Source organism: Oncorhynchus tshawytscha, linkage group LG02 (assembly GCF_018296145.1).
Source record: "Oncorhynchus tshawytscha isolate Ot180627B linkage group LG02, Otsh_v2.0, whole genome shotgun sequence".
In the NCBI taxonomy this organism is placed as follows: domain Eukaryota; kingdom Metazoa; phylum Chordata; class Actinopteri; order Salmoniformes; family Salmonidae; genus Oncorhynchus; species Oncorhynchus tshawytscha.
In genome coordinates, this window is record NC_056430.1 from 72,128,341 (window position 1) to 72,145,840 (window position 17,500).

A 17,500-nucleotide genomic window follows, 5' to 3' on the forward strand; every position below is an offset into this window, starting at 1 on the left:
ATGACTGGACCACCACTGGATTAGAACTATAAAGCCTCTACGACTGGACCTCCACTGGATTAGAACTAGAAAGCCTCTATGACTGGACCACCACTGGATTACAACTATAAAGCCTCTACGACTGGAGCACCACTAGATTAGAACTATAAAGCCTCTACGACTGGACCTCCACTGGATTAGAACTATAAAGCTTCTATGACTGGACCACCACTGGATTAGAACTATAAAGCCTCTACGACTGGACCTCCACTGGATTAGAACTAGAAAGCCTCTATGACTGGACCACCACTGGATTAGAACTATAAAGCCTCTACGACTGGAGCACCACTAGATTAGAACTATAAAGCCTCTACGACTGGACCTCCACTGGATTAGAACTATAAAGCCTCTACGACTGGAGCACCACTAGATTAGAACTATAAAGCCTCTACGACTGGACCTCCACTGGATTAGAACTATAAAGCTTCTATGACTGGACCACCACTGGATTAGAACTATAAAGCCTCTACGACTGGACCTCCACTGGATTAGAACTAGAAAGCCTCTATGACTGGACCACCACTGGATTAGAACTATAAAGCCTCTACGACTGGAGCACCACTAGATTAGAACTATAAACACCTCTACGACTGGACCTCCACTGGATTAGAACTATAAAGCCTCTATGACTGGACCACCACTGGATTAGAACTATAAAGCCTCTACGACTGGAGCACCACTAGATTAGAACTATAAAGCCTCTACGACTGGACCTCCACTGGATTAGAACTATAAAGCTTCTATGACTGGACCACCACTGGATTAGAACTATAAAGCCTCTACGACTGGACCTCCACTGGATTAGAACTAGAAAGCCTCTATGACTGGACCACCACTGGATTAGAACTATAAAGCCTCTACGACTGGACCTCCACTGGATTAGAACTAGAAAGCCTCTATGACTGGACCACCACTGGATTAGAACTATAAAGCCTCTATGACTGGACCACCACTGGATTAGAACTAGAAAGCCTCTATGACTGGACCACCACTGGATTAGAACTATAAAGCCTCTATGACTGGACCACCACTGGATTAGAACTATAAAGCTTCTATGACTGGACCACCACTGGATTAGAGCTATAAAGCCTCTATGACTGGAGCACCACTGGATTAGAGCTATAAAGCCTCTATGACTGGACCACCACTGGATTAGAACTATAAAGCCTCTATGACTGGACCACCACTGGATTAGAGCTATAAAGCCTCTATGACTGGACCACCACTGGATTAGAACTATAAAGCCTCTACGACTGGACCACCACTGGATTAGAACTATAGAGCCTCTATGACTGGACCACCACTGGATTAGAACTATAAAGCCTCTACGACTGGACCACCACTGGATTAGAACTATAAAGCCTCTATGACTGGACCACCACTGGATTAGAACTATAAAGCCTCTATGACTGGACCACCACTGGAATAGAACTATAAAGCTTCTATGACTGGACCACCACTGGATTAGAACTATAAAGCCTCTACGACTGGACCTCCACTGGATTAGAACTATAAAGCCTCTATGACTGGACCACCACTGGATTACAACTATAAAGCCTCTACGACTGGAGCACCACTAGATTAGAACTATAAAGCCTCTACGACTGGACCTCCACTGGATTAGAACTATAAAGCTTCTATGACTGGACCACCACTGGATTAGAACTATAAAGCCTCTACGACTGGACCTCCACTGGATTAGAACTAGAAAGCCTCTATGACTGGACCACCACTGGATTAGAACTATAAAGCCTCTACGACTGGAGCACCACTAGATTAGAACTATAAAGCCTCTACGACTGGACCTCCACTGGATTAGAACTATAAAGCCTCTACGACTGGAGCACCACTAGATTAGAACTATAAAGCCTCTACGACTGGACCTCCACTGGATTAGAACTATAAAGCTTCTATGACTGGACCACCACTGGATTAGAACTATAAAGCCTCTACGACTGGACCTCCACTGGATTAGAACTAGAAAGCCTCTATGACTGGACCACCACTGGATTAGAACTATAAAGCCTCTACGACTGGAGCACCACTAGATTAGAACTATAAAGCCTCTACGACTGGACCTCCACTGGATTAGAACTATAAAGCTTCTATGACTGGACCACCACTGGAATAGAACTATAAAGCTTCTATGACTGGACCACCACTGGATTAGAACTATAAAGCCTCTACGACTGGACCTCCACTGGATTAGAACTATAAAGCTTCTATGACTGGACCACCACTGGATTAGAACTATAAAGCCTCTACGACTGGACCTCCACTGGATTAGAACTAGAAAGCCTCTATGACTGGACCACCACTGGATTAGAACTATAAAGCCTCTATGACTGGACCACCACTGGATTAGAACTATAAAGCCTCTACGACTGGACCTCCACTGGATTAGAACTATAAAGCTTCTATGACTGTACCACCACTGGATTAGAACTATAAAGCCTCTACGACTGGACCTCCACTGGATTAGAACTAGAAAGCCTCTATGACTGGACCACCACTGGATTAGAACTATAAAGCCTCTACGACTGGAGCACCACTGGATTAGAACTATAAAGCCTCTACGACTGGACCTCCACTAGATTAGAACTATAAAGCCTCTATGACTGGACCACCACTGGATTAGAACTATAAAGCCTCTATGACTGGACCACCACTGGATTAGAACTATAAAGCCTCTATGACTGGACCACCACTGGATTAGAACTATAAAGCCTCTACGACTGGACCACCACTGGATTAGAACTATAAAGCCTCTACGACTGGACCACCACTGGATTAGAACTATAAAGCCTCTACGACTGGACCACCACTGGATAGCCATGTGGTTATATGTTCTATACAGTCTGGCACCTCTGTGTCATCACTCATTTCTATACTGCACCTATATATCTCTGTCCATGTATTCTCACCTTGACAGTTAATGTTAACAGCCATGCAAAAAACAACACTTGATACAGATAACTTTTCCTCATTCAAACCCAGAGACAGACTGTACTACTTTTGTCTGGCAAGATGTCTTTCCGGCAAGGCGGAGGGATGGGGGGTGATTAATTTTAGCCTACCCCCTGAGGACACTAGTTATGACCTGCTTCCCCCTCACCACCACCCTCCCAGTCTCGTTACTCTCCAACCCCACCCAACCCCTCCCCACCTCAGTGGTCATGGGTAATTAATCAGCAAGCTGTTCCCAGCAGAGGGCCAAATGAAAGCAAGCTCAGTGATACAGTCAGGGGTGGGGGACACCCAGACTTAGGAGGCAGGTTCACTTCACACAGTAGTTAGGGACACTCAGACTCAGGAGTCTCCTGCACTGTGAGCTGCAATAGTATTTTAGCCCACTGAGCTAAATCCTTGGCATTAGCATGGGGAATCGATCCAAATGTTCAGGTTTCAACCAAAGGGACTTATCACACAAGCCAGCTCTGATACACTAATTACAATATTATCTTTCTGGGGCAAAATGTATTTTTGATCCATGAAGACCAGAAAAGTATTTAAAAAACAAGGGTTAGAACTGGTTCAGGGAACAGAACCGAAAACCGTAAAATAACCAAATCATTTGAAGAGCAGAACCCATACCGAAAAAGAAAGTGATCTATAGGTATTTTTTTACCCGTCCCCAAAAAATCACAACAAAGCGCCTATGCAAAGCCCTCACTCTCACTCAGAAACCTATTCCAGCGTCTGCCTGCCAGCTGAATTTTTTTTTACAGTGGGTGTGTATGTAGGCTACCTGCCCCTCCCTTCTGAAGCATAGGTTACTGTAGCCTACTGACGACGTTACATAGGTTACTGTAGCCTAGTGACAACATTACATAGGTTACTGTAGCCTACTGACGACGTTACATAGGTTACTGTAGCCTAGTGACAACATTACATAGGTTACTGTAGCGTACTGACAACATTACATAGGTTACTGTAGCCTGCTGACAACATTACATAGGTTACTGTAGCCTTCTGACGACGTTACATAGGTTACTGTAGTCTTCTGACGATGTTACATAGGTTACTGTAGCCTTCTGACGACGTTACATAGGTTACTGTAGTCTAGTGACAACATTACATAGGTTACTGTAGCCTACTGACGAAGTTACATAGGTTACTGTAGCCTACTGACAACATTACATAGGTTACTGTAGTCTACTGACGACGTTACATAGGTTACTGTAGCCTACTGACAACATTACATAGGTTACTGTAGTCTTCTGATGATGTTACATAGGTTACTGTAGCCTTCTGACGACGTTACATAGGTTACTGTAGTCTAGTGACAACATTACATAGGTTACTGTAGCCTGCTGACAACATTACATAGGTTACTGTAGCCTACTGACAACATTACATAGGTTACTGTAGCGTACTGACAACATTACATAGGTTACTGTAGCCTGCTGACAACATTACATAGGTTACTGTAGCCTGCTGACAACATTACATAGGTTACTGTAGTCTTCTGACGATGTTACATAGGTTACTGTAGCCTTCTGACGACGTTACATAGGTTACTGTAGCCTTCTGACGACGTTACATAGGTTACTGTAGTCTAGTGACAACATTACATAGGTTACTGTAGCCTACTGACGAAGTTACATAGGTTACTGTAGCCTACTGACAACATTACATAGGTTACTGTAGCCTACTGACGAAGTTACATAGGTTACTGTAGCCTACTGACAACATTACATAGGTTACTGTAGCCTACTGACGACGTTACATAGGTTACTGTAGCCTACTGACAACATTACATAGGTTACTGTAGCCTGCTGACAACATTACATAGGTTACTGTAGTCTACTGACAACATTACATAGGTTACTGTTGTCTACTGACAACATTACATAGGTTACTGTAGTCTACTGACAACATTACATAGGTTACTGTAGTCTACTGACAACATTACATAGGTTACTGTAGTCTACTGACAACATTACATAGGTTACTGTAGTCTACTGACAACATTACATAGGTTACTGTAGTCTACTGACAACATTACATAGGTTACTGTAGTCTACTGACAACATTACATAGGTTACTGTAGTCTACTGACATTACATAGGTTACTGTAGTCTACTGACATTACATAGGTTACTGTAGTCTACTGACAACATTACATAGGTTACTGTAGTCTACTGACAACATTACATAGGTTACTGTAGTCTACTGACAACATTACATAGGTTACTGTAGTCTACTGACAACATTACATAGGTTACTGTAGTCTACTGACAACATTACATAGGTTACTGTAGTCTACTGACAACATTACATAGGTTACTGTAGTCTACTGACAACATTACATAGGTTACTGTAGTCTACTGACAACATTACATAGGTTACTGTAGTCTACTGACAACATTACATAGGTTACTGTAGTCTGACTGACAACATTACATAGGTTACTGTAGTCTACTGACAACATTACATAGGTTACTGTAGTCTACTGACAACATTACATGGTTACTGTAGCCTACTGACAACATTACATAGGTTACTGTAGTCTACTGACAACATTACATAGGTTACTGTAGCCTACTGACAACATTACATAGGTTACTGTAGTCTACTGACAACATTACATAGGTTACTGTAGCCTACTGACAACATTACATAGGTTACTGTAGTCTACTGACAACATTACATAGGTTACTGTAGCCTACTGACAACATTACATAGGTTACTGTAGCCTACTGACAACATTACATAGGTTACTGTAGCCTACTGACAACATTACATAGGTTACTGTAGTCTACTGACAACATTACATAGGTTACTGTAGTCTACTGACAACATTACATAGGTTACTGTAGTCTACTGACAACATTACATAGGTTACTGTAGCTACTGACAACATTACATAGGTTACTGTAGCCTACTGACAACATTACATAGGTTACTGTAGCCTACTGACAACATTACATAGGTTACTGTAGTCTACTGACAACATTACATAGGTTACTGTAGTCTACTGACAACATTACATAGGTTACTGTAGTCTACTGACAACATTACATAGGTTACTGTAGTCTACTGACAACATTACATAGGTTACTGTAGTCTACTGACAACATTACATAGGTTACTGTAGCCTACTGACAACATTACATAGGTTACTGTAGTCTACTGACAACATTACATGGGTTACTGTAGCCTACTGACAACATTACATAGGTTACTGTAGTCTACTGACAACATTACATAGGTTACTGTAGCCTACTGACAACATTACATAGGTTACTGTAGCCTACTGACAAAATTACATAGGTTACTGTAGCCTACTGACAACATTACATAGGTTACTGTAGCCTGCTGACAACATTACATAGGTTACTGTAGTCTACTGACAACATTACATAGGTTACTGTTGTCTACTGACAACATTACATAGGTTACTGTAGTCTACTGACAACATTACATGGGTTACTGTAGCCTACTGACAACATTACATAGGTTACTGTAGTCTACTGACAACATTACATAGGTTACTGTAGCCTACTGACAACATTACATAGGTTACTGTAGTCTACTGACAACATTACATAGGTTACTGTAGCCTACTGACGACATCACAAGCGTAATTCAGAAATTAGGGAGAGATGGTTAATTAGAGAAGAATGGATGGACTTTTCAATGCCAGTTAAGGATACAATAGTTATCACTTTTCACGTTGGATTTAGTAAATACAATAGATAAGACGTGTTGTTGATTCTAGTGCTGCTCTGAACACACAAGCTCGTTAGCTAGCTTGTTCTGGTACCAACATTAAACCAACTCGGAAGTTCAAAGACATTCAAAGTTCCTCCATGGAAGCCACTCCACCGTAGGTATAATTCTGTGGGCCTAATTCAGATAATGCATGTCATAACAAGATGCTCAGAGCTGCAAGGCAAGCTTCCTACATCCTCCTTCCTCATCCTGAACACTTCCGTTGCATCTCCCGCCCTACACTGTGACTGGCAGCACAGTATGTGTGTTCGTCTTTCATTATGATTCAACCATGCTGCTACGACAAAATACAATTTGTTATTGACGACTTTCCTATACAGATGGAATCACTTACCCGCTCCACAGCAAGCTGTTCTATATGCACTGATTGGTGAAGTAATATAATGTCGAGCTAAATGTAAAATAAAATGGATGTTTCAGAGGTTTAAAAAGGAACAGAAAGGAATGATATAAAGCGTTACTTTTTGGGGGTTCAAACTGGTTCAGAACTTTATTTTGTTAGTGGGAACAGTGGAACAGAATGAAAAAATAATGGTTCTGTTCACAACAAAACAATTGGAAAATAACTTTGGTTCCAACCCCTGATTTCAAGTGTTCTATAAATTAGCTACACTCCTGGCTTGGTTAGTAAACCTCTTGTATATGGTGACCATTGCACACTGCTAACTTGAATACAATGGAATCACCCACAGCATACTAACGGTCACATTGGTTCTTTGTGTTCTTTTCTGGATAGATTCCTTGGGGAAAGAGTTTGTCACGGAGGTTTGAAACTACAAAGGAGTATCATGCTTTATCTTTATGGCATGTACTCTACTGTAGCCTGGTTAGATCACACTCCATCTACAAATCTCTTTCACCCTCTTCATCTCCTCCGTTAAATGTATCATTATCCTCTCACTATCGTTCCTTCTCTGAAGAGTCACCTGCACAACACATGATGATCCCAATTCTTCTCTTTTCTCTCTCTCTCATTTGTAATTCATCAAATGTTACTTCCCTTATTCCTTCAACCTGTTCTGGTATCATAACCTCCCTCCGTCACTCTCTCTCTCATCCCTCCATCTCTCTCATCTCCATATATCGACACCCCTCTCTCGACGAGCCACACTCCCCTTGTGTTCTGCCTCTCTGTCTCTGAAAAATCTGACTCTCTCTAACCCCTTCTCCATTTCTCTTTCTCTCCCTCTTCACCTCTCTCTCTCCCTTCTCTCTATCTCTCCCTCTCGCTGTAACTCTGTCTGCCTGTCAAAAAGCGGCTTCAAAAGAGGTTCCGTCGGCGTGACAGGGAACAGTGACAACTTCAACAACAAGAAATATTCGCACAGCATCTATACATTCTGATCATATAACCAACTAGACTCTCAGTGTGCTGCATTGACTCAAGTCAAGAGAAGCCAAGATATTTCAATGGAGACATTTCTCTATTCAAAAGCAGTATACACCCTAGCCAATCAATTTTATCCAAGCATCTAGACTAGGGTTGTGTCTCAAATGACACCATATTCCCTGTTTAGTGCACTAGCTTTTGGTCAAAAGTAGTGCATTACATAGGGAATAGAATGCCATTTGGGGCACGGAGGAGGATGGGGATATCAGGTAGCCTATTAAGGGGAATAGGTATCGAAGGGGCAATTCAAGGCATGCTGATGAGTTGAGCTGATAGGACACTCTAAGAATCTACGACGACCAAGACATTCCGATCATGTCATTTACAGAACAAACCGCCAAAGAGAGGGGATCAGTAACCAACCGTTTAGACTCTCACTGTGCTGCATTGACTCAAGTCAAAAGAAGTGGTCCTCTCTAGCTCAGTTGGTAGAGCATGGATAGTGGGTTGGATTCCCAGGGCCACCTGTACGTAAAACGTATGCAAGCATGACTAAGTCGCTTTGGATAAACGTGTCTGCTAAACGGCATATATTCTTATATTAAGAAGCCAGGATATTTCAGTGAAGATGCATTTTTTTCTATTCAAAGTCCCTATCCTATAAATTGTATCAAAACACCTACACTAGAAGTATATTCGGTTGCCTGTTAAGAGGGATACGTGTTGAAGGAATGCTGATATGAGCGAGAGCGTGAGAAAGAATGGCCCTCTAAGAAGCTACGGTGTGTGGGCTGCAGCAGTATCACAGCGATGGGGCCCATCTATGCTATTCTTAGACCTTCCATCCTTCCTTCAAAGACAGTCACACATGACTGGCAGTGGTGGTGGGGGAAAAAGAGAGAGAGGTAGAAAAAGAGAGACATTTGGAATGCTTATTTTCATCACAGAGAAGCAAATGGTGAGCGGGTGGGAGTCAGATGATCGTCACTTATTAGAGCGACAGTTAGTGAGGTCATACATTTTCGTCATCGACGATGGGTCAGTACCCGGATGGTGGTTCGGGAAAAGTCTATACTTGGGAGATGGTGATGCATTACAGGTTCAAAGAGGAATGAGAAGAGGACCAGAAAAAGTCTAGAGTAAGAAAATAACTATTTAAATGTCTTTAACTTTGACCACAAGGAATACTTGTACATCTCTCTCTCTCACACACAAACAAACCGACACGCACACACACACTGTCCGATACATTCAGTACACACAAAAACCTGTCAGCCTGCACTTCGAGTCCCCTTAATCCTTTAATGACTCCATCAATATTTGTAAAGCCAGTCAAATGAAGCCAGAAACCAATAGAGTTGCCTGCCAGGTCGTCAGTCTGTGGCCATGATGCACTGCTGCCACTCTCTCAACACACACACACACTCGCACACGCACACGCACGCACACACACACACACACACACACACACACACACACACACACACACACACACACACACACACACACACACACACACACACACACACACACACACACACACACACTCTGGTCACAATCTACTGATCACAGAAGGGGGCTGCCACACCACTAAGCCCGGCAAGAGAACAAGAGAACACGTAATCCACCACAAACCAAACCAGCTCCACAAACAAGCTCCTTCTGGGTCGCACGCTCCCGTTCCCAATCTATCTGTCTATGTCCCAAATGGCACCCTATTCCCTATTTAGTGCAATATTTTTGCCCCATAGGGCTCTGGTCAAAAGAGGTGCCCATTATAAGGAATAGGATGTCATTTGAGACATAGACAGATAGATTAACCTCTGTCTGAGATCTCCATCCACAGTCAGATAAATGACCCTTTCACTCGCTCTGGGTTTCATTCAGTCTGTCTGTCTCTCCCTGCCCCTCTCAAGTCAAGGGCTTCATTGGCATGGTAAACATACTGTATGTTAATATTGCCAAAGCATGTGAACTACATAATAAACAAAAGTGAAATAAACAACAAAAATTAACAGTAAACAGTTCCAAAAGTTCCAAAAGACATTTCAAATGTCATATTATGTCTATATATAGTGTTGTAACGATGTGCAAATGGTTAAAGTACAAAAGGGAAAATAAATAAACATAAATATGGGTTGAATTTACAATGGTGTTGGCTCTTCACTGGTTGCCCTTTTCTTGTGGCAACAGGTCACAAATCTTGCTGCTTTGATAGCACACTGTGGAATTTCACCCAGTAGATATCAGAGTTGATCAAAATTGGGCCTCTGTCTGTCTGTCTGTCTGTCTGTCTGTCTGTCTGTCTGTCTGTCTGTCTGTCTGTCTGTCTGTCTGTCTGTCTGTCTGTCTGTCTGTCTGTCTGTCTGTCTGTCTGTCTGTCTGTCTGTCTGTCTGATTACCTTTCGGCTTCCCTGTCTCTCTCTCCTGCGTTCTGTCTCACTTCCAGTCTCTACATCCACTATTAGATAAACCTGTCTCTGTGTCTCACTTCCAGTCTCTACATCCACTATTAGATAAACCTGTCTCTGTGTCTCACTTCCAGTCTCTACATCCACTATTAGATAAACCTGTCTCTGTCCCCCCCCCAGCTCTCTTTCACTTCCAGTTTTCCATCCACTTTTAGTTCCCTCTACGCCCACCCCAGGGAGAGAGAGAGGAAGACAATTAGTCCTTTCTTCCTCTACGCTCTCCTAACTCTTTCTTCCTTCATCCTCCATTCTCACCCTTTATCCGTTTCTAGTTTCATTCTCTATTTCACGCTTTTCTCTCGATCTCGCTGGTACTGAAAACAAAATGGTTCTCGATTTAAATAACAAACCCGAAAATGTGCAATGACTGTCTGTACGTACTAAATGGAGTACAAAGAGGAATAACAGTGGTTGCTGATGGCCAAAAGAGGGGACTTTGGTTTTACTGGTCATATTAGATCATTACTGTTCACAAAAGACATGTAAATAAGCCCTTTCAAAGGCAGACAGTTACACATTCAGCCTCATGTGGATATTGAATCACACATAAAGAAACGGAAGGCTTTTCAATCGAACCTGCATTGTGATATTTAGGCAGCCGCTCTTTTTCTTCAAAGACCACTGCTACCACCAGGTACATTCTGCTCATGGGTGGATGCGTCCAGTTTTCACAATAACAAGTGTGTATGTTCACGGATAATAGTTTCGTTTTTTGCTCATAGCTACTTTATAGGGCGGAAATGTACTGGTTGTCCCACCTAGCTAGCTTAAGATGAATGGATAAGAGCATCTGCCAAATGACTACAATGTAAATGTAATAAACATTGCAGGTTTGATTGAATTTCGGGCCTAAGACTGATGGACTGCATCTGTGAAACAGAGAGAAAAGGTCAAGCGTAAAAGGCCTTGGGGGGTCCTACCTTGTACATTGCCAGCCCAGATCTCCTCTCTACTCTTCAGAACTGGCATGGTGGTGTGGTCTGGGACCCAACTACTCCTCTCATAGCACCGGGTGGAGGGAAGGATGAACAGATGAAGCCGTGCAGAGAGGAGTAGACGTGAAGAGGGCTTATGGAGTGGGGGATGAGCACCGGGATTGAACAAGTGTGCGTGTGTCAAGTTTGAGTGTGTAAGGAGAACTCAAAAAATAAATGGAGAAATGACGAATGGAGAAAGAGATGGAGAGGGGCGAGGCGCTCTCTCAATCGTCTCTTGTCGTCTGACTCATCCTCCCGTCTTCTTCCACTGGATGATACAGCGCGACGAGGTTTCCTCTGACAACTCTGTGTGTGTGAACAACGGTTGCCGTGGCAATGTTGGAGATTAGAGCGTGTCTTCCTCCTTCCCTTCTTCTGTTTCTTCTGTCGCTCCCCTCGTTTATTTAGTCACCATCATCGGTCTGTACGTTGGGTCTTTGTCAAGACTGGGGGAGAGAGGAGAGGAGGGAGACAGAGAGATGGTCAATAACCAGACATGATCTGTTAGGGCGAATGTTTCTCTGCTTAATGGTGAATGCTTTTGTGTCATTTGTATATACAAGTCAATTGCTTCAGAGGTTCAAGGCTTTTAACACAGCTTTTTACCTTTCACTTCGCTCTTGGCCAACACACAATTATGCAGTGTGATTTATCTTCTTATCATATATTATAAAAGTTCCATATTATACATTGACAGACAGTACAAAATACGTGCAAAAGAAAAATGGTACTTAGTTCATTTTGTCTGGTGGTTGGATTCAACTCTGGCCTAACATTAAATACCACTTTTTAAAATCAAATTTCAGAAAATATCCCATATCTTACATTGACAGACATACAAAATGTGTAAAACATATTGTAACCACTTTGCCAATGTTGACATTAATGCCCAGTGAAGTCAAAAACTTGATTATCCTGTGTTTTATGTATATTTCCACAATATGAGGTTGGAATAATACTGAGAAATTGTGACAATTACAATAATGCCCTTTAAGTGTAAGAGCTTTTTGAAAGGCCGTCTGTTTTGGTGGGATGGAGTTTTGGCCTGCCTATCACCAGGCAGTAAATGAGTTAATAGACAAATAAGAAAAAGAGTTCCAAACCTCTCTGCCAATAACAAACAGTTCTAGCAAAACTATTGCTTGAGAAATGTATATTTGCTAAAAAGCTATTTTTGTTTATTTTTTTTTTGCTATTTTAATTAATAACAATCACAGTAAGGTACTAGATTGCTACCAATAAATGATTTAATATTGAAAAACAAACGGCTGCGTTGGCCCTTTAAGTATTCAAGGTTTGTAAATGGGTAGATTTAACTTGAGCCTAACATTCAGGACATTCAACATTAGATTTCTGGAAAAAGTTCCATACACAACAGACATATAAAATGGGTTCAACAAATAGGAAGCACTTTGCCAATTTTGATGATAAGTATTCAAGAAGTAACTTTGGCCTAACACCCACTAGTCTCTGATCTTGTCCGTGTAATATATGCATCATTCTCTCATGTTCTCTTCCTGCCTTCATCCCTTCCTACTTTGTAGATGGGTTGTGTCCTGCATTTCCCCGCTGAATTTTACCATGTTGCCCTCTAGGAAGTGTATGTGTGTGTGTGTGTGTGTGTGTGTGTGTGCATGTGTGTGTGTGTACACACATTTTAGCCCTGGGAAAAATGTCAAAGGATATCACTGTGTGAGGAATTTTTATCCTGTCTGGCAGAGGGATAAATTATGTATTCAACACATTTTATATCCAAAACCCATCTTTCTCTCTTTCCAACTGTAATTATCTCAAACTCATTCAGTAGTATTTAAATGACATTAATAGTGCAAATGATGTATTGGGCTCAAAGAAACATACGCACACTTCGGCAATTAAATACTGTACCACATGAAAGTAAGCCGGCCAGCCTCACTACAACCAAACAACGACTTTCAAAGACAATTATTCAGAAATATACAATATGATATATTGTGGTGATAGTAAAATGGATCAAACAAAACCACTGATTATTAATATCTATCTGGAAAGGGCAGCAGATTGGAGTCTCATTGCTAAATACATAATTATAACTTCCTTTGCCCCCTTCAAAAATGGAACGCATAGCATATGATAAAGGAAATATGTGAGTTACTGGCATACAATGTAAATCACTTTGAGACTCAATAAAACGTGCTAGGTCTATAGCCTACATACAGTAAATGCAAATCAGTATCATGTCTTTACAGAATTGAACAAAAACGTCACAAATTGAACGTATAGGTTAGGCTAGCCATGTCTCTCAAATGCAGCAACATAATCTCACCTCTCACCATGCGTCACAGCTTTGAAATAGCATTAATCCTTTAGAACTGAGATGGAGGGCTGGATGGATGCCCTTTGTGAGTTAGAGACAGGAAGACATTGTCTGAGTCCCGAATGGCACCATATCACCTATACAGTGTACTACTTTCGGCCAAACCCCTGTGGGCCCTCGTCAGAGGTAGTGTACTATATAGGGAACAGGGTGCCATTTGAGATGGAGACATTGTCAAAAAATGTACCTGGGAGGAACATTGTGTATTATAAATAGTAATAAGAGCTCACTCTCCAAGCGTAGTGTCATCCCTCCTCACTGTGCTGGTTTAAAAGCCTACCTAAATCATTCAGACTGCTTGGGTCCACAGTACACTATACTCAATTAACATCAACGCGCTGTAACTTTGAGAGACTACTTTTGCTCTAATGATTGAGATGGAGGACTAGGAAGGAGAATTAGTTAAAAAAGCTTAATCCAAGGCCTTCGTAAAGGAAAGTGTAGACTTAAAATTATATCTCACATCCACTAACATCTGACATTGACTTAAACTTTGCAACTGATTGACTTCAACCACTTAAGATAAGAATCAGATTTGATACTACAGTATATGACATTTTGTAGAATTGTAGATAACTTGAAAGTTAGTTGATCAATACTTAGGTCTTGGGTAATGACTAAGTAGGAGCTGTGGCAGTTATATATGCTGCCTCTAATATCAAAATAACCAAAAGCAAGCCAAGAATTTCACATTTTGGGGGAATGTGAATTACATTCACAAGCACCGTTTTCACCATGCACCAACCTCCATTTTAGACCCCATCTCCATTAGAAGCTAAAGTGAATTTCTCAGAAATGACTAATAGGCATATGGGGTCTATTGAAAAGAAAAACAACAAATGGCATTAGGACACTCAAGCCTGCAGTGAACCACCACGGGAATCCTATGATGCAGCCTGAAATCAACACTTTAGGGGGCTTCAAAGAGGACCAAGCACGCCCTGGCTGGTGTACGATTCACTGTATCACTCATTTAAACAGATTCATCACACAGACAGTTGAATGTAAGGGGAAGCATGGGAGGAAATATAGCTAAATATGTGAAAATATCATAATAAGATAGAGATACTGAACTAAATATCATAATAAGATAGAGATACTGAATTAAATATCATAATAAGATAGAGATACTGAACTAAATATCATAATAAGATAGAGATACTGAACTAAATATCATAATAAGATAGAGATACTGAACTAAAACCAAATCGAAACAAGCCATAATGCAGCCACAACGGACCACATTGCAAAAGGACAGTCAAATGACCTGTACACTCTTTATTGTACATAACAGATATAGGCTAGGCTCTATGGGCCCGATTCCGACTTAGGAAATGACGTTTTTCGTTAAGCACGCCTTTCCTATGCACTTGGTATTCAGACTTACCTTATGAAGGTGCGTAACGGGCTTTGCAAGCGTGGTTCCCTTGCGCACACTCAATAAATGTAATTCAACTGCTGAAAACCCTCCCACTTGCTGGCCAACAGAGTTTCTTGTATAGTTTTTATTCAATAGGGTTGTCAGTACCTTTATCTTAAGTCTTATAAATACGGTGTGGCTTTAACAGACACAACAGAATATATTGAACGGGTTTACAATATTAGGGATCAAATAAGGAAAGCCATCTAAACATATGCAATTTGTAAATTTAAAAATGCTCTGATATTGTATATTATTTAACTTAGGAAAGTATTTATGAATCATTTTAAAAAATGGTTTGGAGAGCCTTTATGAGCGAAAGAACGAAAACAGTGGTTTGATTCATTCTGAAAATTGTCACATTCAGTTCTTCAACCCATGGTAATGTTGGAAGATTACTGTACATATAATTATAATAGGGAGAACACTGCACAATAGTAGGTTATACCCTCATCTACTGCCTGCACTAACCATGGAACTGTGTGACGACACAGCCAAGTATTGCACAATGCGTCGGGTTCAAAATGTCGAGGCTTGGTCTGCCCGCTCCATAAAGATTTAACTAGCCTACATGTCCTTTATTATATACAGAACCAGTCAAAAGTTCGGACACACCTACTCATTCAAGGGTTTTTCTTTATTTGTACTATTTTCTACATTGTAGAATAATAGTGAAGACATCAAACTATGAAATAATACATATGGAATCATGTAGTAACAAAAAAAGTGTTAAACAATTCAAAATAGATTTAATATTTAATATTCTTCAAAGTAGCCATCCTTTGCCTTGATGACAACTTTGCACACTCTTGGCATTATTTTGGGGCTCCCGAGTGGCACAGCGGTCTAAGGCACTGCATCTCAGTGTTTGAGGCATCACTACAGACGTCCTGGTTCAAATCCAGGCTGTATCACAACCGGCCGTGATTGGGAGACCCATAGAGTGGCACACAATTGTCCCCAACGTCTGGGTTTGGCCGGTGTAGGCCGTCAATGTAAATAAGAATTTGTTCTTAACTGACTTGCCTAGTTAAATATAGGTTCAATAAAATAAATAACTCAATGTGTAAAAAGTCAAGGAGTCTGACTGATACATTTTTAGGCCTATAATTAAGACAAAGTCTTAAATATATGCCCATATTTCTATAATGTAAAATATTAGCTACTATCATTATCAACTTTCAGTAAGCCGAATAACAACACATATTCAACTGCCAATTTACTGTTAGTTCCCTTCAGTTGGTATAGACTACATTATCATTCCATTTAATTACATTGTTTTGTTTACCTACATTTGAATCCTCTGTAAACGATGTCACAGCTTTTTGGCTGTTGCTGAGGGTCATTAGTAACAGTTAATAATATATATATATATATATATATATATATATATATATATATATATATATTAGTACCCAGTCAAAAGCTTGGACACACCTACTCATTCAAGGGTTTTCCTTTATTTTTACTATTTTCTACATTGTAGAATAATAGTGAAGACATCAAACTATTAAATAACATTGGTTGGTTTGGGATGAGTTGGACTGCAGAGTGAAGGACTTAACATATGTGGGAACTCCTTCAAGACTTTTGGAAAAGCATTCCAGGTGGGGCTGGTTGAGAAAATGGTACCTTTATTTAACTAGGCAAGTCAGTTACTATTACGGCCTACCAAAAGGCAAAAGGCCACCAGTGGGGACGGGGGCTAGGATAACATTTTTTAAAAACACACACATCACGACAGGAGAGACAACCCAACACTACATAAAGAGAGATCCAAGACAACAACATAGCATGGCAGCAACACAACATGACAACAACATGGTAGCAACACAACATGGCAGCAGCACAACATGGCAGCAGCACAACATGGCAGCAGCACTACATGGTAGCAACACAACATGGTAGCAACACAACATGGTAGCAGCACAGTTACGTTACAGCCTTATTTTCTTTATTATTGTTATTCTAAAAAACAGTTTTGCAATGTCATTATGCGGTATTGTGTGTAGATTGATGAGGGGGAAAACAACTCGATCCATTTTAGAATAAGGCTGTAATTTAACAAAATGTGGAAAAAGTCAAGGGGTCCGAGTGCTTTTTTTGTTTGTTACCTTTATTTAACTATTCAAGTCAGTTAAGAACAAATTCTTATTTACAATACGGCCT

General features: G+C 40.8%; 1 protein-coding gene across 1 annotated transcript in view; it reads right to left on the minus strand.

Annotated features, from left to right (window-relative positions):
- The window catches only part of LOC112222182 (glutamate receptor ionotropic, NMDA 2B-like), a 136,081-nt gene that overhangs the window by 114,388 nt on the left and 4,193 nt on the right, over nt 1-17,500 (minus strand). Inside the window, 1 exon segment of the mRNA XM_042304084.1 lies at nt 11,499-12,001. Within this exon segment, the coding sequence (XP_042160018.1) occupies nt 11,499-11,507 (9 nt within the window). The 5' untranslated portion in view covers nt 11,508-12,001.